The 27,879-nt window shown below is 41.8% G+C and overlaps 1 protein-coding gene across 1 annotated transcript in view; it reads left to right on the forward strand.

Moving 5' to 3' along the window:
* LOC146695970 (sodium/potassium/calcium exchanger 3-like) overlaps window positions 1-27,879 on the forward strand; it is a 131,019-nt gene that overhangs the window by 94,580 nt on the left and 8,560 nt on the right. The window contains exons 3-14 of the mRNA XM_085478474.1: window positions 8,836-8,912; window positions 11,207-11,281; window positions 11,389-11,473; window positions 14,623-14,726; window positions 15,111-15,185; window positions 15,371-15,396; window positions 15,488-15,541; window positions 16,250-16,377; window positions 16,529-16,689; window positions 19,501-19,741; window positions 20,760-20,926; window positions 23,062-23,176. Of these exons, the coding sequence (XP_085334600.1) occupies window positions 8,836-8,912; window positions 11,207-11,281; window positions 11,389-11,473; window positions 14,623-14,726; window positions 15,111-15,185; window positions 15,371-15,396; window positions 15,488-15,541; window positions 16,250-16,377; window positions 16,529-16,689; window positions 19,501-19,741; window positions 20,760-20,926; window positions 23,062-23,176 (1,308 nt within the window). The remainder of the gene's footprint in view (window positions 1-8,835; window positions 8,913-11,206; window positions 11,282-11,388; window positions 11,474-14,622; window positions 14,727-15,110; window positions 15,186-15,370; window positions 15,397-15,487; window positions 15,542-16,249; window positions 16,378-16,528; window positions 16,690-19,500; window positions 19,742-20,759; window positions 20,927-23,061; window positions 23,177-27,879) is intronic.

Here is a 27,879-nt window from a genome sequence, read left to right on the forward strand (position 1 = left end):
ATTCACATTCACACCATCAGTCTCTGAAGCAAACACTCTAATACAGACAGTCTTTCTTATTCTTGGATCTGTGAGAGCAGAAGTCTTACTTGGTCATCTCAGGCACACACTCTCACTGTCAGCACAGCAGCTTCATCCAACTGCTGATCAGACTTTGATCTTATGAGGGGCAGCCTTGTGTGCAAAAGTCCAAGAATAAAAATATCAATCTGGAAATGAATAATAAGGTAACCTTTATATTTTTGTCTTATCAGTATTACTGTGATGTAGGATAAAACCCAGATAACACCCATGCAGAGCGCTATCCACCTGAGAAAAGCTAAAAAATAAAAATAAAAAAATTCAATGTGTATTGAATGGAACATTAAAGCAGATTTCCCAGTTCTGGGTATTTTGTTCATATTATTAGGCGATTATTATCCACCCACTGGCCGACTTTACTGCAGCTCCTTTTTTGTTCCAATATATGTTTGCTATTTTACATATTTTAGCCAATACACTGAACTGAAATGCAAGCAAAAGATGGTAACTAAGCTACAACATAATGTTGTTAAGTGATTAACGACAGTCTGCTGACTGGATTACTGGAAAATACAGATGGTGCTTTAAACCTTGTTGTGATGTTTTATGATAATCAGCTGACCACTAAAGACCAATAGAAGACATCAAATGACAGACCCGTGTCATTCACAGCTCTAATCTTCTCCTTTTTCCCCTGGCTGTTCCACATCATTTTAGATTCCAATTAAAAACGTATTTTTTCTCTTTCCCATCTGCCTCGCTCGTGTCTTCCCCTTTTACCTCTCTCTTCCTCTTCATGCTGCTGTCAGTTCCTGTAAGCAGACAGGCCTGTGTTGTCTTTGGGCCACGCAGGGCAAAAGCCGCCTGACTCACGAGCTCTCGGCTGTTGAGAGGGAGAATGTCACTGCACATTGGGTTGCCTTCACGTTACACAAGCGCACACACGCAACAAACAAACATACGGGGGGGGGGGGGAGTGCACGTGCATACTCACAGAACACAGATAGTACTCACACAGAGCAAGCCAAGCAAATCCCACATCACACATGCACACGGTCACGCTGGGCCGTGGCTATTTTTAGCCTGGCTGCTCGTACGCAGAGTCATATTCAACAGGAAATCCACAGGATGGCTGTGTATGAAGACGCGGCATATTTTGGCGTGTTGTGATTGACCACTGCTGTTGGACAGAGATTGATTCATGCTGTCACCTCTGACAGGTCGAGGATGGAGGGACAAAGCGGTGTCAAAGTGATATCTTCACTCAATGCGGTGTCAAATGTGTCAAGTGTTGGAGTCAACCTCTGTCCCTCTTTTTTTTCTTTTTTCTTTTTTCTTTTTTTTGAGTGACCCCAGTCGATCAAATCTGTACACATAAAAATGCAGATTTAAGTGTCTCATTACAATAAAGATATTCAGACACAGTGAAGTTCTGGACAGACAGAGGTCCAGAACAGATTAGGTACCCTAAGCCTTTAAGTGATAGTAACTGAAGCGTTATTTAAAACGGCTTTACTTGTGCCAACTCTTTTAACCTAACCTTTAATTTCAAAAATTCTTAAAAGTGTATCTGTATCATCTTCAGCTTCAGTTTATGAAAGTTTCATTTTTTAGTAATTCTTCAGTAAAAATGTACTGTAATGATGTAATGTAACAATCTAACTTTTTGGATAAAAACTCTGCTTTAATGTTCCCAGCAGATGAGCCCCAGATTGAGTTTTACTCCATTTACTTCCTTGTTCTTCCCGTTTGGATCCATTTTGAATCGTTCATAGTTGCTTATTTTGTCCAGATACAATCTGTAATTGGAACAAAATGCAGTTTCTTACAATTCCTTATTTGAAATGTTTCATCCTGCAAAACTTCTGCTCTTCATTTACCCATTGCCAAGATGAGTCCTGATCTTGTAGCTCTATTCTTTCTCTATTATTACACCTACTTGACTCAGGGTGAATGTGCTCAGAGCTGACTGAAGTAATTCTGTCAGCTCTCTCTGTTCCTTTCTGCAACCAAAAATACTGAGCTCTTATTAAAGCTCTTATTAAACTCAGAGTTTATCTTTAAACTCAGAGTTTGTCGAACATGCTGTCTGGAATTGGCCCCAGGTTATGTTCCAGATTAGAAACCAGTGCATATGGTATCACTTCATCACCACGTTTGTGGATCCTTTTGTGTGTGTAGAGTCTACAGGGTCTATGTCTGTGTTTTTTTTAATAGCATCTAAAGTCTCTATGATGAACAGATTTCAGATTCTTCTTGATTATTGTTTTTATCCATCCATCCATTTTCTTCCGCTTATCCGGGTCTGGGTCGCGGGAGCACCCCCCACAGGACACCCCAAGGGACACGTTCGAATGCCTTCTCCAAGTTCACAAAACACAGAATCTTTTCGAGGCAGTCCGAAAGTCCTCTCCGAACTCCGCCCACACCCGAGTTTTTGCTTCCGCCACCGCCCGCGCCGCATTCCGCTTGACCTGTCAGTACCTATCAGCTGCCTCCGGAGTCCCACAGGCTAACCAAGCCTGGTAGGACTCCTTCTTCAGCTTGGTGGTTCCCCTTACCTCTGGTGTCCACCATTGGTTCGAGGATCTGGTGATACGATTACGAAATCGATCATCGACCTGTGGCCTAGAGTGTCCTGGTGCCACATGCACTTATGGACACTCCCATGTTCGAACATGGTGTTCATTATGGCCAAACTGTGGTTTGCACAGAAGTCCAATAACAAAACACCGCTCGGGTTCAGATCCGGGAGGCCGTTCCTCCCAATCACGCCCTTCCAGGTCTCGCTGTCATTGCCCACAGAAGCACTGACGTCTCCCAGTAGGACAACAGAGTCCCGCTCGGCGCATAAGCACAAACAACGGTCAGGACCCGTTCCCTGTCCTGAAGGCGAAGGGAACGTTTTTATTGTTTTTACCACAAACAATTTTGAAACAGCAGTATAATGCTAAAAATTCAACCTATTTTTACTTACTGACTGTAGACCAAAACATACCATGTTTTAATTCAGTTTTTACATTTATACTTTTAAACTGTTAAAAGTTTAGACTACCAAGACAATAGCTGAGAAAATAAAAACTAAAACTGTCTTTTAAAATTTAATCTAATTATTCTTAGCAACAGAGCAGCTTTTTGAAGACATTTATTAGTAATTGTTCAGATGCTACCAATGCAACCCCATTCATATGAATGCACAGGCGAAACCCTGAGTTAGCTTAGCGAATTGCTAATCAGCTGGGGTTTTTTTGTTTGTTTGTTTCTTTTTTCTGCATTTGGCTCTTTTGCCATCAGAATTATTGTCTAAAGGCGAAGAAAGATGCCCAACGGATTTACTTTACCAAATTGACCATCCCAGCCTTGCTGTAATGGTCCATTTGATTCACCTTTTATTGTTTATTTTATTTTCACTTGCTGAATACGGGACAGACTTGACTGGGGGAAAGAAGGGGAGAAAGAAAGAGGGAAAGAGAAACAGCTGAGAAGAGGGACGGGGGAGAAGGGCAAAAAACAAAAACCAACAGAACGGGCAGAAATAAGAAATGCATATATCGATCACCTGGGTCACCTGCTGAGAAAGAAAAAAGAAAACAAGCAGAAGAGAACAAGAGTAATAGAATAAACAGCATCACAATGATATATGGGAATATGACAGTAAATACTAAATATCAAACATTATTGTGCAGCACATAAGATCAACAGAACACAGTGTGCTTTGAGGTAGGAGCCAAAAAGGGTGTAGTTTGTGGGTGTGATCACCCGTGTTTACACCTGTGAGCATGGACGCGCTTATATTTAAAAGGTTCCTACATGTAATAATCTGCTAGAGGGTGTGGGGGGGCAACTGCCCCGTCCTCCAGGGCATGAAGCAGGTATGGAGGAGATCAAAACTCCAGACATGCAGAGGCTCCCAGAACACAAGAGACCAAGGAAGACCAACAGAGGGGCAGCCGCGCCACTGTCCCAGTAAGAGCTGAGGAGAGTCCCAGATGAGAGCTCACTCAGCAGCCGCGGAGCAGAAGCCAGGGGGAGTTGCAGTGACGCGCCCGTGAGCTCCGCCGGCAGCCAGCTGTGCCTGAGTGACCGAGCCCCAGGCCGAGAGGCCGGGGGCACCCCACCCCCGAAGTGGCCCGAGCGAGCCCCAGGCTCCAGGCCCCGATAAGCGGCCGCCAAGGAGTGAGCAGGTGTGTACCCGGACGCCCATCCCCAGACACAAAGAACCACCAACGCACCGACACCTGAGGAAGTCCGCCACTGGCAGGGGAAGTGGTGGTGGGGGGAGATAGGCCTCCAAACCTTGGAGGGCCTGAGATGTCCCCAGAGAGGTGGCGTCTGATACCCAACCTGACATATAGACACAGAAATACAGGCACACACAGACACAAACATCCATTCCCACCCTCATGCTCTCATATGCACTTACTCCACACTCAACCAACGTGGAGACAGACATAAAGAGACGCTGTACACACGATCACACTCCCCAAGCGTACTCTACGAACCGGGTCTAGGTACCCTTGCCCCTGGAGGGGGAAACTGCACCCAGACCCAGGTGGTGTTACCCTTTTCCCTGCGGTGGGGGGGGGGGCAGACCGCCCCGACTCCGCAGCAGCAGGCCGGCCCCACATTCCAGAATTGCTAACAATGTTCCCAATGTTAGAGTAAGTGAATCCAGACAATGGAACGATGCCCAATCTATGTTAAACTCACTAGAACAGGTCTCTGCCAATCACTTCTTGATATCAGATACCATCCCACAAAACTTGGATAAAATGTAATGTGGGTGATCAAACCTCCAGCCTCGCAACCATTCAGGGCATCTGTCTCAGCTTACATGAGATTATTTGCAGAAGTAGGGGACTAGTGATTGTATTCAAATCCTGTTTCCAGTGTCAGCAGTCGCAGTCTGATTCTCTCTTTTGAGGCATAGACATTTGTCAAAAGCTTCAACAGTCTTGTTCTGTGTGCTGATTTATTGTCAACCAAGAATATGTACAAGACTTTGGTGAGTTCAGATTGTCATGTGGTTTAAATTTATGTTTTGCTGAGATTTGTGACATGCATATTTTCTACATTTTTGCTGTTTAACATGTTCCCAAGTTAAACTGTAAAACGTATGTCACCAACTGTGACAATTAATCCTTTAGCAGCGTTGTCATCAGCTTTTAATGAGTCTGTGCTTCACAATCAGCATTAGGACTGTAATCTGAGTCCCTCTGAATTTGTGCTTCTTTGATTTCTACTTGTACTGATCTGCTGGATGTGGTGGCTTCTTTTAGGATAAAAGCTTTAAGCCAGTGATGGATCCATGCAAGAAGATGGCAAAGGGATCATGAAGTGTGCTTCTATATTTTAAGAAACTTCTTACTTGTAATACCAGAGAGCTATTAGACCTCTTAAAGAAAAGATTTCTACTATCAGCACTTTTTTCTCTGGTCTTCGATCATGCTGCTTCTCCTGTATGTCCATTGTCTTTGAGAATTTCCTCCCCTTTAACTGAAATAGATCAGCATCCCACCCCATGTTCAAAGATGTTTTTAATACCCTTGGGCCATGTATTGTTGACCTGATTTACTCCTCCCTGATATCTGGCTGTGTCCTGGCTGCTTTTAGACATGCTGTAGTACAACCTTGAAACCCAAGTAACTTGGATTCTTCCTTCCTCTTTAATTCCATGCCCATTTCTGAATCCCCTTTTCTACCAAAGGACTTTAAAAAGGTAGTTTTTAACCAACTACAACCATGCCTGGATTTATTTGAAATTTCTAAGAAGTTCCAGTCTGGTTTCATATTATGACATGGAAACAGACCTTTTAAGAGTTTTTAGTGTCCTGCTTTTAACTGTTGATTCTTGTGTTCTTGGATCTGACTGCTGCATTTGACACCATAGAGCGTAGCATTCTAGCATTTGATCAACAGATTAGCTCTGTTGTTAAGACAAACTTTTTTCAATTAAGCCTTCTCAGTAAGGTGAAGTACTGCTTCCCTCCATGTTACTCTGAGACAGTAAAAGGCACCTTCATTACTTCTCAGTTAGACTATTGTAATTCTTTGGATGTCAGCCCTGATAAGTCGCTACTTCTTGCCTGGAGGCTATACAAAATGCAGCAGCTCAACTTAAAGGAAAGACCAGCCTTCCGGGCTTCCTGCATTGGCTTCCAGTCCCTTCATGATCCAGTTTTTCTTCTTACTTTCAAGACAAGTGCTGCCAGACACGTGGCAGCACTTCTGCTATCATTTTGTTTGTAGTTAACAAAAAAAATGCAGACATAAGTGTACACATTAGTTTTTGACTCCTAGTGAAAATTGTTTTCTTTACAAATGACTCTCTTACTGAACTAACACTTTAACATGTTTGTGCTTGCTGCTTATATTACTTTCATATTAAATAATTTGCACTCAACAATAAACAAATACACCCTAACAAAAAAATTCAAGGGCCAAATTGCATTATCTTTCTTCACGTCAATATACAGGCCGCAAGTAGGGGCGATGTTGGCCGCAAGTGGTCCCCAGACCGTGGGTTTGAGACCTGTGGTTTAAAGAAATTACAAGAAAGCTTGCCTAAGAGAGTTTGTGCTGTCTTAACAAACAAATGTGTACTTTCAAGCTCTTTAGAATTGTCACTGCACCTATTTCCTGTTTTCCTAGCAAATTATAAAGAAACTCTGTGGATATACATTTCATAGGAACAAATGCATATCCACACATTACTGATTTAGTGTTTAGTGCTTTATTGTGATTCTATAAGTACGTAGACCTGGGCCCAGAACAGAGCCCTGTGGGATACTGGGACAAACTGGTAGTGGAGAGCAATGTCAAATTTAACAAAGTTAAAAAAGAAAGTTTTGTTAAGTTTTGTTAATGGTGTTAAATGGCTTCCGTATATCCACTTATAAATGCAATCCATTATTACTCAAGTACATGCAAATTGAGCACTGGAGGAAAAATCTTGGGCTGCTCTACCACCCTTTAATTTACAGGCTGAAGTTTTGATTTTAGTCTTTTTTAACTTGTTGCAGTTAGGGCTGGGCCATATCATACCGTTCACGGTAATACTGGTATAATTTTGGGCAACGATAGAAAAATGAAATATCACGATAGAATATGGGTAAAACGCGCATGGGCAGTGCCTTTGTTTTCATACGTACATGTCGGAAAAAGCATGGCGGCGAAAGCAAATCGTTGAATGAAACGGATGAACCAGAATTGGTTTGTAAAAATGCTGCAACTTCAGTGTGGAACTGGTTTAGCTTTCGTCCGTCAGATACACAACAAAGCACTATTTTTGGTAGCGCATGCTAGCGGGCCGTCGTTATTATTTTTTGGAAAATACGGCACACTTAAAATCAATCCTTTGATTTTTCTGAAAATCGACAGAGCCCCTTATAATCCCGTGTGCCTTATGTATGAACTCTGGTTGTGTTTGCTGACCTCGAAACGATTTTATGTACACGGCGCTCGAAAATCTGTCAAATGTTTTAGTACAACTTTGCTAAGCTACGAAGCCGCACCGCTTGATAGATTGTCGGAGCATTACCGCTATCGTAGTCAGGAGCCTGGCGGAGTGATACGTACTGTGCTTTAACATAATATTACCGTATTGTGTGTATAACTTCTTTTAATTTTTGTGGATATTTTACATGGTTATGCTGAGGATATGTCGGCCAGTTTCCACTGGAAATGCCTTTTGGTTAAACTGTCAGCGAGGAATTTGCATTTGCACTGTTACATTTTTATATAACTTTAATACACATAAAAAACAGCTGCTTGTTTAAGTGAAAATACATTGATGTTTTTTTTCACTAATAAAGTTGTGGAGTTGTAAAGTATTTTGTCTAGTGTCAATTGTGTGTGTGAATGTGTGTGTGAATGTGTGGATGACTGGATATGTAAAGCACTTTGGGGTCCTTAGGGACTAGTAAAGCGCTATATAAATACAGGCCATTTACCAATTTCATTTGTCAATTATATTGTCAGTTATATCGTTATCGCAAATTTTCAAATGTTTATCGTGATAAATATTTTTGGTCATATCGCCCTGCTCTAGTTGCAGTGTGTTTCTGTTTCCAGCGTTTTCATTTTAAAAAGAAGTTCATAAACCTATGAAGCAAACATCTTTCATTAGAAAGAAAGAGAAAGAGCTTGTACTGAATTTTTAGGTTTGAAGTGTTTACCTGTACTAAACATATTGTGGCACTAGTTATTAGGAATTTTCAACATTCAAGTATAATGACTGGTTTTCTCAATTCACATTTCCATGAATGATTTTAATTATGACCACAGTCTTAAACCAAGAGGAAACGGTTAAAGTGAGTTACTTTAAAATGAAAAACAGACTACCGCTCTGCGTGCTGTTATAATTTTTTTGTGTGCTTTAAAAATTTCTTTGTCGTTTTCCTTCCTGTGGGTATATTTATTCATAATTGCCATTTGAGATTCTTCTCTGACTTTAATTGCAAATCGCTAACAGACAAAAGCTAGACTTAAAAACGATGGAACCGATCATGGGAAATGAGTGTTCAATTGCCTTATCTTTGGATTTCAACAGTTGCCTTTGTTTGAAGTCACTGTAGTGCAACTTCTTTTTCTTAATTTCTCTCCCTATTGGATATTAAATTCAGTCATCCTTTGGACCTGTATCTGTGTTTGATTGTATTTATATGTTTATTTGTCTTTGTTTGGCTGATGAGCTATTTCATGAGGCCCTCAGGGTATCTTCCTTGAGCTACAGTCAGTATTTAATTGCTCAGATTTTGCCTCCTTTCACTGTTTCAGCATGTGTAAGTGATTTTTCCCCCTCTCTCGCTGCAGCAATCCATGAGTTCCCCAGGGATTACTTCACCAACAAGCAGCGCGTGGAAGGAGCAGTGGGTCTGCACGTGCTTTGCGTGAGTGTCACCTGCAGCACACTACATGGACACTTGAATGTTTTGGAGTTAAAGTTGTTGCATATCCAAAGTAGTTCTAGCTTTCTTCTTTTCAGTGGCTTTAAATGCTTTAAAATAGATTGTCTTCCATTTGAATGGGTCTTAATTTTTTTTGTCACATCTCTGAAACTTTCAAACTCACAAACTGAGTGTTTACCCCTGCTATGTATTTGCATCATGCAATTCAACAGGACCATTAACCTTCCTGCCTTCTTGGGACCTTTTTGTGCCACTGCTATGTGTTAAATGGCTGCCATTTCCACTGTGTTCAGTGGAATATAACCAAACTTGCCACAGGATAGTTTTTACCTGTCAATGTTAATATTCCAGTGTGAATTCCTTAAATCAGCCTAAAATGGCTGAGCAGCAGAAATCCCCACACCCATCACCCTGGGGACCATTTTCTGCCCATTGACTTCCATTATAAACGCTATTTTTCATCCCCAAATTATCATTATATGATTTTATTTTTTCTTCTTTTCTTGGATGTCAATGAAGACTCAGGGCCTTGAAGTTTTAATTTTTAAATTGCAAAAAAAATGCAAAAAAATAATGGCAGGTCAAAATGTATGTTGGTGCCAATCTTTGGTCCATCTAAAGGCCTACTTATAATGACAATCACATATTACTTCAACTGGTTTTTTGTGGAAATATTTAGTTTCGTTTTTTGTTTTTTGGGGCTTATAACACAGGGCGCTCATGTAATAACACTGGGATTTGAAGGGTTAAAACAACGACAATATAATTAAAACTTTACATGAATATTTCAGGGAGAAGTAGTTTTACAAGGTTGGCTAATTTAAAGTGGAATAAAATATGGATATGTGGTCTTTTTATGGCGTTTTTGGGCGTGGCTGAGAATGGTCCCTAGGGTGATGGGTGTGAGTTTTTTAAAGGATGGCAGGAGGGTTAAGGTTGTGGGGGTTTTTCAGGCAGGTTTGTTTCTGATCCACATGGAGATAAGAAAGGTAGATAATGTTGTGTAGGCAGAAGACTGAAGGATTCAGCTTAATGATTTTAGCCTTGAAGATACAAAAACCTCTTTACTTAGCCTCGTGAGGAATTAGTGAGACCACACGGGCTGCCAGGATAGTACTGTACCGCTAGAAACACTGAAGTTCATTAGAAGAAGAAGGAGGACTTTGCTAGTTAGCCTTCATGTAACAGTTTATGCCTGCCATTGTTGTCTGTTGACAATGATGTCACAACTGCTGGTTTATGGTGTGCTTTGAGGTCTTTTTGCAGTAGTTTCTCATGCTCTTCCCAACTTTTGTCAGTCTGGGAACACAATTGTGTGAACTCTGTATCAGTGTACTCTTTGGTATATCAATGCATAAGCAAAGAGATTGTGAGATGGCAGAGGATTGTTGTGTATCAGGGCGGGATGAAAGGTACTGCTGAAAAAAAAACCCGCTAAAATATCTTTGGTTGTTTGTTTTTTTAATTACTTTACTTTCAGCAGCTATGAAGACCAGACCACATCTGCAACTGCTTGCAGTTAGTTGCAAGTTTCAGTATCATGGAGTCACTCTGCGTTCAATTTGCAATTGAATGTGGGTCAACTTGCCCATTCCATGCATTTACATGCAGTCTGTTTGGGATACCGGTGACATTACCTGCGATAAATTGATGAACTTGTAAATCTGTTTCCATTTACATGCTCAGAAATTTACAATGAATTTTTGAAGCTGCTGCTATATAAATTCATAACGTCTTCTGGTTAACAGTGACGTAGTTGGTCCACAACAGTGATTTAATTGCAAACTGACATAAGTGTTTAGCAGCCTAGAAACATGGCAAGGTTTAGCCTTGTTCCATAGAAATAAATTCAAGCATGTTTTACAGAAGTACAGATGTGCTAGACTGTTCTGGGAAGATTATTGCTGAACTTTTGACCAGCTGTTCCCAGCTACTTTCAGCTTTTATGCTTTACTAAGCCCCACCAATCTTTGGCTGAAGTCTGGAAGCAGAGTATTGTTAAATACGTAAGTAAGCGCATTTTCCAACAGTTCCTTGGCAAACTGATGAGTTTTAGTAATATGTCGGTGTATTATTTTATCTGCTTGTAACTCTTTGCTGGGCTTTCAGGTTTAGTCTCAGCAAACATCAAGTAAATGACAACAGAAGCTGAGATTAAACTGCAAACAAAGAAAATAGAGCACAAATGTTTTTTTGTTTTTGTTTTTTCAGCAGGGGGTCTTATCCAGTTGTAAGTGTATACTGTTCTTCACCTGTGTGTCTTTGGCCATCTGCAGGCAGTCTACATGTTCTATGCTCTGGCGTTGGTGTGCGATGACTACTTTGTCCCCTCGCTAGAGAAGATATGCGAGGTAACAAACATTGTAGACTGTAACTGCACTGCTGCTGCACTAACATCACACACTCTTACTGCCACGCTGTGATGCTTAGAATATCTTTCTCTCCCCTCGTCCACCAGCGTCTGCATCTGAGTGAGGATGTTGCAGGAGCGACCTTCATGGCAGCAGGCAGTTCAGCGCCTGAACTGTTTACCTCTGTCATTGGTGAGACAGAGACATACACACACACACATTTTAGATATAATTTAGCTGTACAGCCATTAATAGTACAGTTTGATAATAGCATACTAATAGTGAGGCAATAATTTGTTAATAAAGGGGTTAAAAGTAAATACATATTTAGAGATAATTTATAGCAACTATAATACGGTGTTTACACATTTTCACATCTGAGCTTATACTGAGTTGATATTTTACTTCAACTTAGCTTATTCTGTCGGCTTATTATCTAGCTAATATAACATTGTTGCCAGTTTTTAATCCAGATATTGGGCAGATATTACCACTGTTACAGCTCCAGCTGGAATCCTTTGCATCTGACTCCACTCTAATAGAGTATTCAATTCAAATTTATTTATACAGCGCAAAATCACAACAACAGTCACCTCAAGTTGCTTTATGTTGTAAGGTAGACCCTACAGTAATACATGCAGAGAAAAAAATGACCTCCTATGAGCAGCACTTTGGTGACAGTGGGAAGGAAAAACTCCCTTTTAACAGGAAGAAACCTCGGACAGAACCGGGCTCAGGGAGGGGCGGCCATCTGCTGCAACCGGTTGGGGTGAGAGAAGAGGGTCTTTTTTGTTTTGGTTTGGTGGGTTTGAAGTACCATAGCTAACACTGGCAGCAGGGCTGTCAAAATATGCTACTCTGATACTAATTGATACTAAAAATTCCTTGGGTTAGATCTCAACTGCAACAGTGCCGTCTTCACCTCCTCCTGCTAACACAGAACTTCCTGCAGAACCACTGCAGACAGCTGAATGCACGATTTCAATTTCATTGTGAACACCTAGGAAACAGCACAACTTTGCGAGGCATTTTAAAGACTGCCACTCTGGTCTTGTTAAGAACTTCTTGAGGTCAGTAACGTGCCCATTTCAACAATGTTGAAGTATTAAACAGTTATCTTAAATGCTAACCTGTCCAACACACATATTGTCGTCATTTACATAGCCATTTAACTATTAGCAGTTACCCATCTGTTACGTTATCATTAAGGTAGCAGCTAGCAGCTATGGCTAATAATAAAATCATAATGCTAACGTGGGAGCTTGGCAGCAAGCGTCATCAGTCCTGGTGATTACTCACTCCAGTGACCAATTTTAACGTGATAAAATCTGTCTGTGTCTAACAACTGTGACTCTCTTAAAGTCTCAGACTGAAGCTGAGAATGATCTGCCAGCAAGGCTATTGGATTTTAAATTTTGATTTTGTAATTGTTTTCCTCAGTTGTTACAACAATGGTGTTGAATACTGAGTGTTTTCCATCCATCCATCCATCCATCCATCCATCCATCCATCTTCTTCCGCTTTATCCGGGGCAGGGTCGCGGGGGCAGCAACCTAAGCAGAGAAGCCCAGACCTCCCTCTCCCCAGCCACCTCCTCTAGCTTATTCGGGGGAACACCAAGGCGTTCCCAGGCCAGCCGAGAGATATAATCTCTCCAGCGTGTCCTGGGTCTGCCCCGGGGCCTCCTCCCGGTGGGACATGCCCGGAACACCTCGCCCAGGAGGTGCCCAGGAGGCGCCCAGGAGGCATCCTTGTCAGATGCCCGAACCACCTCAGCTGGCTCCTTTCGATGTGGAGCAGCAGCTGCTCTACTCTGAGCCCCTCCCGGATGGCTGAACTTCTCACCCTATCTCTAAGGGAGAGGCCAGCCAGCCTTCGGAGGAAGCTCATTTCTGCCGCTTGTATCCGCGATCTTGTTCTTTCGGTCACTACCCATAGCTCGTGGCCATAGGTGAGGGTAGGGACGTAGATCGACCGGTAAATTGAGAGCTTCGCTTTTACACTCAGCTCCCTCTTCACCACGATGGACCGGTGCAGCGTCCGCATCACTGCGGCCACTGCAAGAATCCATCTGTTGATCTCCGGCTCCCTTCTCCCATTACTCGCAAACAAAACCCCGAGATACTTGAACTCCTCCACTTGGGGCAGGAACTCATCCCCGACCCGGAGTGGGCTCTCCACCCTTTTCCGGCTGAGAACCATGGCCTCAGATTTGGAGGTGCTGATCCTCATCCCCGCTGCTTCACACTCGGCTGCAAACCGTTCCAGTGCGAGCTGGAGGCCCTCACCCAATGAAGCCAACAGAACCACATCATCTGCAAAAAGCAGAGATGAGATTCTGAGGCCACCGAAGTGAAAGCCCTCCACCACTTGGCTGCGCCTAGAAATCCTGTCCATAAAATTATGAACAGAATCGGTGACAAGGGGCAGCCCTGGCGGAGCCCAACACCCACCGGGAACGAGTCCGACTTATTGCGAACCAAGCTCTTGCAATGGTTGTACAGGGATCGAATGGTCTGTAGCAATGGGCCAGACACCCCATACTCCCGCAACACCTCCCACAGGACACCCTGAGGGACACGGTCGAATGCCTTCTCCAAGTCCACAAAACACATGTAGACTGGTTGGGCAAACTCCCATGCACCCTCAAGTATCCTTGAGAGGATAAAGAGCTCCTCTTTATCCTCCTCTGAATGGTAAGTGTTTTGCAGACCCTAAAGTTCTATAGTATGATGTCAATCCCTGGACTATCTGGGTAATATTTATTGCCATCAAAATGTTACTATACTGTTAGTAAAGGTTTTTAAATGTGTCTTCCCATTTTTAGCCTTTAACTCTTGTTAGTGAGAGCCAATCACTTGGCTTGGACACACAATATGGGGAACCAACTGAATGGTAATAAATTCTACCACAATAGTGACCTGGCCAGTGAGCAAGCCAGTAGAAAATACTTGAGAAAGATAGGCCTGGTCAGCAGGTTACCAGCACCCAAACTTTCAAAATAAAAGCCAGCAGTCTGCCTGAGAGTAAATCAATTCAAAACATTAATAGAAAATGTTAAAGTAAGCTGCCAAATATGCTTTTGTGCTTGGCAGTACACCTGGGCAGCCCTCACTAATAAAGTCTATGGGAGAGAAATCCTTCTATAACTCAACAACACATGCAAACAGAGGAACTTATTATGTAAATGCCATCAGTAGTTACCAGCTAGACAAAGGGTCGTGGATCAGTGAAGTACGTCAAGATTACCAAAGAATTGCACCAAGCAGGATGTCTCTGTAACCTGTGGACAGATGACTTGCCATGTGTGGTAATCAGTGATTTCCTTTCCTTCTGCACAGGAGTTTTCATCACTAAAGGTGACGTCGGGGTCGGCACCATTGTGGGATCTGCCGTCTTCAACATCCTCTGCATCATCGGAGTGTGCGGGATATTCGCTGTGCAGGTACAGAATTAACCGCTGATTTTTAGCCGGTGCAGTACACACACTCTGTGACTTGTTTGTTTAGGCCACAGTTTAGATTAAAAACCATGGATGGAAACCTTTTCTGCCTGAATCAGAAAAGGATACGTGTCCTGTTCACTGCTGTAATCCCACTAGGAAAAGAGAAACATACTTGAAAGATTTTTTTTCTTATTTAGATTACATGTTACGTAAAATGCCAAACAGATGCACACACACACACAAAGAGCTTGGCTTATGTTATTAGTGCATGGCAGTGAGAACCTTGTGGGATGTGTTACCCAGTAGAACAAAAGAAGGTGTAGCTGAGCTCCTGTAAGTTGTAGAATTGTCTCAGTCCTCTTGTCTCTCTGTCTTTTCTTCCAGACGATCCGTCTCTCCCGCTGGCCTCTGCTCAGAGACTCAGTCTACTACACCTTATCGATCTCTGCTCTTATAGTGGTAAGAAGCACCTTAAGGTTAACATAGTAACACATCAGATACTTTAAAAGCTCCATACTGGATTTCCTCTATGGAGAAATATTCTAGTTACTCTGATTGTTTCTTTTTTTTTCTTTCCATCTGAAATTATGCCTTCATGTCTTAGATATACTGGTTCTCAGATTTTCGCCTCTCTCTTATTACAGTTCATATATGATGAAAAGGTAGTTTGGTAAGTTACACGTTGATTAACTTTGCACACACCTGGCACTTACACTGTACAGTGACACACATGATGAATGCATCTGAACTGTCTTTTCCAGGTGGGAAGCTCTCACGCTGATCCTGATGTATTTTGTCTACATTTTGATCATGAAGTAAGTTCAGTTCATCCACTTTGAGGCTTAAAAATGAACAATGAACTTTTGCTCTGTGCCGGAGTGTAATGTACCCCAACAGTAACAGTTACTAAAATAAGTATTGATACATGTAAGATATCCCTGGGATTAAAATGTCTATTTAAACAGATGAATAACAAACAAATAATAATAATAATAATAATAATAATAATAATAATAATAATAATAATAATAAATATCTTTTCTTTTGGCAAATTTAGCAGATATATGGATAAATATTAAGTAACACAACAACAATGTGGATATTATCTAGAAAAGAACGTCATGCTCTGTTTCAAATGGATTGTAGTATTTCATTGAAAACAGTGGAAGTTTACTGAATATCAATATTACAAGCAAAAAATACAAAATGTTTTAAATGCTTGCATATTAATGAGTTTAATATAAGACCCGTGATCGGTGTCATTTATTACGCTGCGATATGCAAACTCATCCCATGTGTAACATAATTTATCCTTATGTCTGCAGCAGTATTATATGAATGGGATATATAGAAATGATACATTTCTTTATGTGGGCTGTGCCACACAGCAGCTTATAGAACTTGACAGATCATTTTTGAATATGATCAACCTATCTCTATTGGGAGGCTATCTGCCGTAAAGAGCAATGACTTGACCCAGCTGTACCAAGCAAAGTGTGGTTTTAACCCGACTTCTGTTCCAGACTGAATTCCTACATTGTCCGTTTCCTGGGGAGGAGGAAGAAGAACTCGACCACTTTGAGAAACGGTGCAGCAAATAACACAGAACTGGACGATGGCTGTGATGCTACTGCTGTTCTTTTAAAGAAAGGTACATTTTTATTGAGACTTTGTACGTGTAATGTGGAACTTCTGATCGAGCTAATGTCTCTGCTTCCTGCTCTTTGCAGTCGTAATGCTAAGGAAAATCTTACTGGTTTATTTCAATAGTATAGCTCGTATTCCATGTATGTGCCCCACAGCAAACCACCACAGGAAGACATCTGTGTTAATGGTAGACGAGCTGCTGTCAGCGTACCCCCACCAGTTGTCCTTCTCCGAGGCCGGCATGAGGATCATGATCACCAGCCACTTCTCCCCCAGAACTCGTCTCACCATGGCCTCACGAATGCTCATCACTGAGGTAACGGCACACGCAGGTGCACCTCAGCCACACTTTTGATTGAAAAAAAGAGGGGAAAAAAGAGATTGCTGACATTTCCAATTTGAAGCAGACTGCGTTGTGTTTTTCTCCAAGGGGAAAGCGTTTCAGACAGCCTCTTTAGCAAAGTAATCTGGAGCTGTACACAGTCCCTGGCCTACAAATCAGCTCCACCATTGAGGATTCTAGGCATGGCCTGCTATGCTACATTTACAAAGGGCTGTTCAGGACGTGATGGGCAAGCTTGGAACAGAAAGAATCACATGGCATCTTATTTGCCATAGTAGTTGAAGAGTTTGTATTGTCTGTGATTTGGTTTTCATTGCAGCTCTCCGTGTGCGCATTAATCAGTCAGAATGTTTTTCTCTGTCTGCACAGAGAGTTTCATTGCCTGTCAAGCTGTTGCATTGTGAACATATTTGCATAAGGTTGTCTGGTTGTCTGTGATAATGACAGACAGACAACCATGGGGGGGTACCAGTGAGATAATTACAAAAAGACAGCTTGATTTGCAGTTGTTTTGTGTCACTTTCAGTCTGTGATATAGACTGTACATAAAAAGATGGATGCAGCTTCTAGGTCTGAAAAGTCAAGCCAGTGCAGACGTGCTGTAAACCTGCATTCTTTCAAATGGCCAACAGAGGGCAGCTCTTCGGATTGCTAAATTAGCTGTACTGTATTATGTTGAAAACAGCCATCAGCTCCTTTGCATCTATGATCTTTATAATTCAATAAACAGTTCCCTCATGACTTTAAGATCAAAGTTTTGAGACAAATTCAGTTGTTTTGTTTTCTGTTTCTTTTAAATTAAGTTCTTTTAATAGAGTCAGAAATTATGATAAAACAGGCAGTGGTTTAGAGCAGGCCTACCTCATGTTATGTCCAGTCTCACCACACAAAGATTGGGGCACAAATTGCTCCGCTTGGGCCTTCACAAGACCTCTTTAACAAAGGCATCCATCAGTATATACACTCTATGACCCGAGATGCTTAAGTGTGTGGGCCTTCTTATCATCTGTGTCCAGGGTCCCCTTCTCTTATAAGCCGCTTTGAATATCAGTCTCTGTTTTTAAAACAGCCTTGTCTCTTCAGTCAAATATTTTGAATTATACGCAGTTTTTTCCACGAAATTATCAGTAGGTGTAGGTGCTGGTGAATTTATCAAATGACATGTTTGACAGTCAATACTTACCACACTGAGGATCTGTGCAAATCCTGCCTCGCATCAGACCGCTGTGACACCTGACGGCCCCCACTGTGGTGCCCCTACATCTGTTGCTTTAAGAAAAAGTAGAACCATAGCTTATAGACTGGGGTATAAACACGCAATATATGTTGTGTATTAAACTGAAAAGAGTAATGGATAGAATTAAACAATATCACCCAAAGATAGTCTTTATTCAAGAAACACACTTACTCGCGAGTGAAATTGCCCAGATAAGGAGGAGATGGTCAGGTCAGGCTTTCTTTAGCCACTTCTCAACACATGCTAGAGGAGTGGCAACACTCATTCATAAATCAGTGCCCATGTGTATTAAAAAAAACCATCTTGGACCCTGCAGGGTGATTCATTATCCTACAATGCTGAACCAAGACTTAATATTAGTTAATTTATATGGCCCCAATATCGACGACTCCAGCTTTTATAACAATCTATTCCTCTCTATTGCAGCCCTCCACGGTGAGATAATTGTTGGGGGGACTTTAATTGTACCCTAGAGCCTAAGCTTGATAGATCATCAGGTTTAGACTCTTCCCATCCAAAATCTAGACAAGCCATACAACACTTTATGTCTGAATTGAATCTTAAAGATATATGGAGATTAAAAAATCCAACAGGGAGAGAATACTCTTGCTATTCAGCCAGTCATAATAGTCGCAGTCGCATAGATTATTTTATTATTTCAAACTCTCTTATCTCCAGGATTAACAGCTTTTCATATAAAAGTGTGCTTATATCTGATCACTCATTAACCACGCTTAACTTCTCAGGTACAACAGCTTTTAAACGTAATCCTATTTGGCGTTTAAAACCACACTGGCTGCACAATCAAAAATTCTTGGAATACGTAGGCAAAAATATTGATGACTATTTTTACTTTAATAAATCCGAAACTACAGCCTCAGTAAGATGGGAAGCCTTTAAGGTTTTTATTCGTGGGCAGATGATAAGCTACACTAAAAACAAAGCAGATAATAATTATTCTGAGATGTTGGACCTTGAAGGTCAAATAAAAGAAGTGGAACTTGAGATAAACCTAAATGACTCTAAAGAAAAACAACGAATATAATATTTTCTGTGGAATCTTAAAGTAGGTGAATGTTAACAACTACAGTACAGTCTTAAGCTCTCTAGTAGAGGAGTCTGGCCCTCACAATATTATACTGCTGCAGGAAAGACTGAGATTTGTTTTGTGCAAATGCACAGGAGCTCATGTTCACTCACAATGTGATTATCTTCTCAGGGCTGCAGTTTATATAACAAATTATTGTTTTACTTTTACTTTTGTCAGCAAAAGAACAAAACAGGCCCAGAGAGGCTGCAAGCAAGAAAGTCAGAGACAGAGCAGGAGAACCGTGAACATCAGCTTAACCTCCCCGCTGTCAAGTGTCAACACCACTTAGACATCCACTGTTGTTTTCACATTCATTCTGATACGAGTTAAAATAAAGTACATTTATATAGGATGAGTTCACAACAGTCATTTAACCTTGCATCAGATCTGACCAGTCTCCCTTCTGTGTTTGTGTGTTTGTGAATGTGCTTCTTGTGTTTGCGGCGGCGACGTATAGAGGCAGCGTCTAATCAACACGCGGACTTTGACTAACGGTGACTCTGAGGTTCCCGTGAAGGGAGGGAGCAGGTGGGGCATAGAAAATGGGCTGTCTGGAGCCGAAAGGGGCGTCGGCGTTCGGCGCGATGACAGAGAGGCCGGCAATGAGACGGATAACGAGGACAACGAGAACAATGAGAATGATGAAGAGGAAGAAGAGGAGGAAGGAGAGGGACCTTACGTACCATTCCAATGCCCAGGTAAACCTTTAGATGACTCTTGTTTTTAAGAGTGATGTATTTTTCAATCAAACCACAGCGAGCGGTCGCAGACTTGGTCCCCATCTTTGAAGAAACCATTTCAAACTCAACAAGGATGCAACTTTATTGCACCCAGTTTCAATCATTTTGGTCGTCCCGCGGTCCCTAACCACTGTTTTCTCTAACACGACTAGAAGCATGGATCAGCAGACCTCTTTGCAAATGTTTAGTTTTATTTCTTGAGAATTGTTAATTACTTTCAGAGAAAACAGGTTTTGGTGCAGGGACAATTGAAAGAAACCTGCTATAATATTTATGCTAAGCTAGGCTAAGTTTCATACTTTCATACTAAAACACTTTTTCTCATAATCTGTTTACTTGTTGTTAAAATAAAAAGTCATGCAAAAAGTTGTATCCCAGTTAACTTCTAATTTTATTTAAGTTGACTTAAGTTTCCACCTCCAGGCTTGATTTATTTAAAACGATGAACAAAAAGAGTGAAGCACAAAAGCGTAATCATGAAAAGTAGACCAACGTAAGAAGTGACGGGATAATTTTACTGACAAACTCAATCATGTTCAGAGAGGGATGCGATTCATTTGATTAAAATAACGTTATCCCATTTAAACAAAAGAGGAGAACAGAAAAAACATCACTCTGCTTGTTAATTATCGTTCAGCGTCCTTCCTCTGTAAGAATCTGTTGTTAATCAGGTGCCAACGAGTAGTCTAAATCAAGTTTAAATTTATGAATTCATTCTGATTTTAAATTTCACACACAGGTGAACTTATGCCTTCATTCTTGTGTGCTTTCATATTGGACTATAATCAGATCTTTAGCCAGTGATAGATCGGAGTTTAAAAACATGCGTTCGTTGGACAGTAAATTATTCCTCCTGCTAGAAAGCAATGTCGGTTTTAAACACTTGTCTTTTCTGTCTTTTCTATCATTCTTCTCTCTGCTCGTGTGTCAGTCTCGACCCAGTCTAAATGCTGTATCTCGCTCTGTGTGTCTGCAGCGGGTGGGTTTAATAAACTGAAGTGGCTGCTGGCTTGGCCTCTGGCCCTGCTGCTATTCTTCACCATCCCCAACTCCTCCACACCTCGCTGGGAGAACTGGTTCATGCTGTCTTTTGTTGCCTCCACACTTTGGATCGCCGGCTTCTCCTACATCATGGTCTGGATGGTAAGTGACGATGGGGGAAAAGCAGACTTGTACTGAAAAGCAACATGAAGCTGAAAACAAAAATGCAATGCAATTAATAATGGTTCAGTGGCATATAATAACGATAATGTATACTTCATTGATCCCCGTGGGGAAATCCCTCTCTCCATTTAACCCATTCACTCAGTGAAGCAGTGGGCAGCCATTGGGCACCTGGGGAGCAGTGTGTAGGGACAGTACCTTGCTCAGGGGTACCTCAGGGTAGCTGTTCAGTGGATTCGAACCCCCAATCTTCTGATCATGGGGCCACCACTCTACCTACGGAGCTGTCCATGATGCTGTTCTTTGTGAGGCATTTGTTGCTTCTGTATATGAAGCTCCTGCTACAGTATAAAAATCAACCAAGCAGATTGGTTGTTGAAGCATTTCAGCTTAAGCATAGAAAAAGGCGCTTGTATACAACATGTGCTATATGAGAACCAATCCATTTACCTTGGCCTACAGCAACACTGTGACGAATTTTGGAGTGATTTTTGACCAGAATTATTAAACAAATATGATTAAACCAATATGTAGGACTGCTTTGCATTTGGGTAATATCTCTACAATTAGAGACATTCTGTCTCCGAGTAATGCTAAAAACCAGTTGCATGAATTTATTACTTCTACGCTGGACTATTGTAATTCATTGATGATCCAGAAGGTTCACCTACAAAGTCTTTAATGATCAGACCCAGTATACCGTTGGGTCTTAGACTGGAGGCTTACTGCCCTTTTTCTGTGGAACCATCTCCCAGTTTGTATTTTGGCCACAGACACTCACTCTGTACTGATTCAGTTGAGTTAAATTTATTTTTTATGGAACCAAATCACAACAGCAGTCACCCCAAGGTGCTTTATATTCTGAGGTAAAGGGCCCACAATAATCCAGAAAAAACACCCAAAAACCAGAAGTCTTTGTGAATGTGCTAAAAATAGCAGACTATGAAAAGCCATGGCAGCGAATAAGCTAAAGTGAATATCCATTCATCCGCAGGACTTAAAGTAAAGATAAATTACGTTTTCTATCAAATGTATAAGGACTTATAATTCCAAGAAGCAGAATAAATACGTTTTAATCTTTAGGCAGTTTATGAATTGTGTTTTTTTAATCAGTGGAAGGTGACATGACTGGAGTATATGCATGTAATGTGAAACTGTGCCCTTTTAAAACATGTTGGCTCATTATGCTGCTGACAGCTATTGTTGTAAATAGATACTTTATAATTGTATAAATAAAAATGAAAGGTGGTCAGAAACATGAAAATCAAATATATAAATAAATGAATGGATGAATAATTCCCTGTGAATCCACTGAATAGTACAGAGAATAATTTAACACTATAGTGAATCGAACATGTTCCCTATTTTGACCTAACTACTAACTGCAAGAATGCATTTAGCAGAACATTAGCTTGAAATCTTTTAGCTTTACAGTTGTTTTGGGGGTTTTCGAGCTATGTGAAATATTGATATGCTAAACATGATTCAGCAATTTTAGTCTGACATTCAACTTAAAAAAGCTGTTATTAGATTAACCAACTGTGGTAAAGTATTGAATTCGTTAGCAGCTAGTTAGCTCGTTGTTTTGTTTTTGTTAGGTTTTTATTCTGTCTAGATGCTAGGACGCTCCGTTTACACAGGATTTATTTGTTTTGGGGAAGTGAGGTGATTTCAATATGATCCACTCCCAGTTTAACTGAGTTAAGAGTGTAAAAGTCATTTTCTGTGCAGAGCTACGCCAATCGAGCTCATTAATGTGCTCAGTTGTCAGCCACAGGTAGTTATTGCAGTCTACTTTCCAAGTTTAAAAAGTCTGTCTGGAACAATTAGATAAATTCTGGAAACACGGGGTTAATCTAATCCTAATGGGGTTTGAAAAGCTCTTTAGAGCTACAGAATCACGTAATAAGTGTGAGAGCTCTTCAAAAAATTCTTCATTATTCATGTAAGAAAATTGGTAAGTGCATGTGTCATTCCTGGTTTATCTTTAAGTTAAAAAAGAACATTTTAACATTTTGGTTTTGGGTTCTAGTCTTTCTTTCCATTTTTCTGTCAGCACTCTTGATTGTTAAAAATACAACCAGTGATAGTGTGTCTTTGTCTTTGTGTGTCAGGTAACAGTGATAGGCTTCACACTCGGTATTCCAGACGTCATCATGGGTATCACATTCTTGGCAGCTGGCACCAGCGTCCCCGACTGCATGGCCAGTCTTATAGTGGCACGACAAGGTAATCAAACACAAACACGCAAAATGACAGGTTACCAAGCTGTCATTTAAAATGCACACACAGAGCAAACAGCAGAATCAAAGTGAAGCCGCTATCAAAGAGCTGGAGAGGGGACTAGATGACAGAGATGGAGAGGGGAGGTAAAGATCCTGGCCTGTCATCTTTTTCCCTGTGATGACAAGAGAGCGGGAAGACAGGCCGCCAGATCCTTTCCTCTGTCCTTTCATCTGTGTTTATTCTTGCTCCTGTCATCAAATATTTAAACAGCTCTGTCTGTGTGTATGTAGGGGGCTCACCAGGAGAGACACTCGCCACCGTTTAGTCGTCCATCCTCCACTGTGTAGCTGCTGTCGCCTTCATCGCTTTGACATTTTTTTGGAAAGTCATTTGGACAGTGTGGTATCGCAAGAAATAAGTGGTTATATAAATATGAGTATACATAATAGTTATTATTCATAGATACCTACATCCTAAGTTCCTGTTAATCTTCTGAAAGAAACAGAATGAATGTGTTGTTACAATGGTAATGCCAGGAGAGGCAGTATTAGTTCTGTGTTACATTAATGTGTAAGGAAGTGGAAGAAGAGTGTGTCCTGTAGGAGGCAGTAGAAAATGGATGCTCATGTTCTGTACATGCCCTGAAAGTAAGGTTCAGTAAACCAGTGCAACGATACCCCGGTGTAAGGCTCAGTTATTGTATTTTTATTTTTTGAAGATGCAACATCTTTTTGGCGACGAGGACGTTTAGGGGGAAGGAGTTTGGGCGATCGGACTGAAAGAAAAGAGAAGAAAATAAAGTGATGGAGTCGGCTACAGGTTTGGCTAGCTTTTCAAAGAATGCAAAAGTTTTCGGCTGGAAATAGAAGGCAGTGACCTCGAAGCGGAAATGGCTACAATTGGTACGCTAGTAGCGTTCGATCCAAAGAATCAGACTTGGGATGAGTACACGGAAATACTCGAGCAGTTTTTCGCAGCTAACGGGATCGACGATGCAGAGAAACAAAGAGCGATATTAATAAGTGTCGTCGGAGCAGCGACGTACAGCTTGATGCGAAACCTTCTCAGCCCGGCCAAGCCCAAAGACAAAACCTTCCAAGAGCTGGTGCTTCTGATGAAAAATCACTTCGATCCGAAGCCCAGTGAAATTGTGCAAAGGTATAAGTTCGACTCTCGCTCCCGCAAGCCGAATGAAACCGTCATGGAATATGTAGCGGAGCTGCGTCGCCTGGCACAGGATTGTAACTATGGCAACACGTTACAACAGATGTTGAGAGATAGGATCGTCTGCGGAATTAAGGATGACCGAATTCAGAGACGTCTCTTGTCAGAAATAGATCTCACTTTTGACAAGGCTCTGTCAATTGCAGTAGCCATGGAGACTGCAAATAAAAATGCACAGGATCTGCAGACCTCAGGGGCGTCAGCAAAATGTTTCAGTCTCGCTAGAGGACAACAGGAGAGTCGTACCTTTAAAGCAGAAAATAAAGAGTGTTATCGTTGCAAAGGAACCAAGCACACAGCAGCAGACTGTAAGTACAAACAAGAAAAATGTCATGCTTGTGGTAAAATGGGACACATAGCTAGAGCTTGTAAAAGCAAGACTAAACTGAACCAGAAAAAGTATGGATCGACATATGTAAAGAAAGAAAAAAAGCAGAGTTCACACTACAGTACTCACAATGTGGGCGAGAAAGCAGATAACAACAAAACTGATAGCTCTGAAGATGACTCTTTTATGTTGAACTGTGTCAAGTGCAGTCAAGGGCACAAAAGAAAACTGTTCAAGTTAGGGCGTGGCAGTGCGGTACACTTAAGAAGAGTAGACCCCTACACTGTGGATATGCAAATTGATGGAAAAAAGGTGAACTTTGAAATAGACACTGGATGTTGCCTAACAGTCATGAACGAAGCAACATTCAGAGAAACAGGGAAAGACAGCAAGCCCCCCAGCCTGCAGCCCATCAAAATCAAGCTCGAAACTTATACAGGGGATCCTGTTAAGGTGATTGGTGCAACACGAGTCAGCGTCAAATACAAGCAGCAGAAAAAACATCTGCCCCTGGTGGTGGTCGAAGGCGACGGCCCCAGCTTGCTAGGTCGAGCTTGGCTCGAGGAAATTAAATTGGACTGGGGTGAAGTGAAAAACAGTCCTAACAACAGAAAGCTGCACCAAGTCAAAACAACAGAGAAAACACTTCAGCAAGTGTTAAGTAAACATGAAAATGTGTTCAAAGAGGAGTTGGGCACCCTGAAAGGAATGAAAGCTGCTATTCATGTGAAAAGTGATGCCACCCCACGCTTCTTCCGTCCGCGTTCTGTCCCCTTTGCTATGCGAGCAAAAGTCGACGAGGAAATAGACCGACTGTTGAAAGAAGGCATCATCTCGCCAGTGAAATATGCTGAATGGGCGGCACCAGTAGTGCCACTCCTGAAGCCCACAGGGACAATAAGACTGTGTGGGGATTACAAGCTTACTGTAAATACCGTGGCTTCACTGGAGCAGTACCCCATACCCAGAATGGAGGACTTGTTTGCCACACTGTCCGGGGGTAAGCAGTTCTCAAAATTAGACATGAGCCACGCTTACCAGCAAATCCTCTTGGATGACGAATCGAAAAAGTACGTGACAGTAAACACATCGCGGGGGCTGTTCACGTATAACAGATTGCCTTTTGGAGTGGCCTCTGCTCCAGCAATATTCCAGAGGACCATGGAAAGTCTTTTGAAGGGGATACCTCATGTAGCAGTGTATTTAGATGACATCTTAGTGACTGGAGTGGATGAAGTAAGCCATCTACAGAACCTGGATGAGGTGTTGACCCGGTTGGAGGAAGCTGGGTTGAGGTTAAAGAGGTGCAAGTGTGCCTTCATGCAAGAGAAAGTGGAGTACTTGGGGCACATAGTGGACGCCCAGGGGCTCCACCCAGTGGAAAAGAAAGTTAAAGCAATCATGGACGCACCTACCCCCACAAATGTCACTGAACTGAAAGCATACTTAGGTTTGCTAAATTACTACAACAAATTCCTTCCAAACCTGGCAACCCGGTTGGCACCCTTACATGAACTTTTGAGACACGAGGTACGGTGGACATGGCAAAAGAGACAAGGCAAGGCAAGGCAAGTTTATTTGTATAGCACAATTCAACAACAAGGTGATTCAAAGTGCCTTACAGAGACATTAGAAACAAGAACAAATAAAAAGCATGATTTAAAATTGATTAAAACAAGCAAATAAACTAACTAACTAATTAACAAACAAACAAACAAACAAACAAAACAGTATATAAAATCAAAACAGATAAAATCAGAACAGTAGATAAAATCAGTAGTTAAATGTAAGTTTTGAAATTTAAGCTTAAAGTGTGGATTTGGTGTTTTATTCAAATGCAGCTGAGAACAGGTGAGTCTTCAACCTGGATTTAAATAAACTGAGTGTTTCAGCTGATCTGAGGCTTTCTGGGAGTTTGTTCCAGATATAAGGAGCATAAAAGCTGAATGCAGCTTCTCCGTGTCTGGTTCTGACTCTGGGAACTGATAAAAGACCGGATCCAGATGACCTGAGGGATCTGGATGGTTCATACTGGGTCAGGAGGTCATTGATGTATTTTGGTCCTAAACCATTCAGAGCTTTATAGGCCAGCATCAGAACTTTAAAGTCTATCCTCTGACGGACAGGCAGCCAGTGTAAAGACCTCAGAGCTGGACTGATGTGGTCCACTTTTTTGGAAGCATTCCAGAAATCTAAGAACCTGTTGAACTCAGCAGAGGTGTTAGTTCATTATTCTGCTGACCGTGAGTTGGTTCTCTCATGTGATGCATCCCCATATGGCGTAGGCGCCGTATTGTCACATAAGATGGAGGATGGAAGCGAGAGACCTTTGGGGTTCATGTCACGCACACTCTCTCCTGCTGAGAAAAAGTATTCTCAGCTTGACAAAGAAGGTCTAGCTGTGATATTTGGCATCAAGAAATTTCACAAATACTTGTATGGCCGAGTTTTCACGATTTACACAGATCATAAACCCCTAATCTCACTGTTCAATGAAAAGAAGCCTATACCTCAGATGGGCTCACCAAGAGTACAAAGATGGGCCGTGACATTGAGTGCTTACGAGTACAACATCAGGTACAAGCCAGGAAAACATCATGAAAACGCGGATGCGCTCAGCCGGTTGCCGGTACCAGACTCAGCACCTGAGCGAGAGATGGCTGAGCAGGTTTTGATGATGGATGTACTGGATGACACATTAGTGGACACTGCGCAGATCAAACGATGGACAGCTAAGGATGTCTTGTTGTCGCAAGTTCACGAGTACACCTTAAAAGCCTGGCCAACTGAGACCGACACCTGTTTAAAGCCGTATCGACAGAGAAAGCTGGAACTGAGTGTGAGGGATGGTTGCGTGCTCTGGGGAGCCCGAGTAATTATTCCCACCAAAGGCCGAGACAAAATATTGAAACTCCTGCACCAGACTCATACAGGCATGTCGAAGATGAAAGGCTTGGCAAGGTCGTATGTATGGTGGCCAGGGATGGATGAGAACATTGAAAGAGAAGTGCAGGCATGTGAGGAGTGTCAGAAACACTCCAAGTCACCACCTACTGCACCATTACACCCTTGGGAGTGGCCGGAGTCACCATGGTCCAGAATCCATGTGGACTATGCAGGGCCTTTCCTCGGGGAGATGTTTCTAATCATTGTG

The sequence above is a fragment of the Copadichromis virginalis genome, linkage group LG13, assembly GCF_057382275.1.
Source record: "Copadichromis virginalis isolate Kocher_CV1m ecotype Utaka linkage group LG13, C_Virginalis_male_GT1.1, whole genome shotgun sequence".
Taxonomy (NCBI): domain Eukaryota; kingdom Metazoa; phylum Chordata; class Actinopteri; order Cichliformes; family Cichlidae; genus Copadichromis; species Copadichromis virginalis.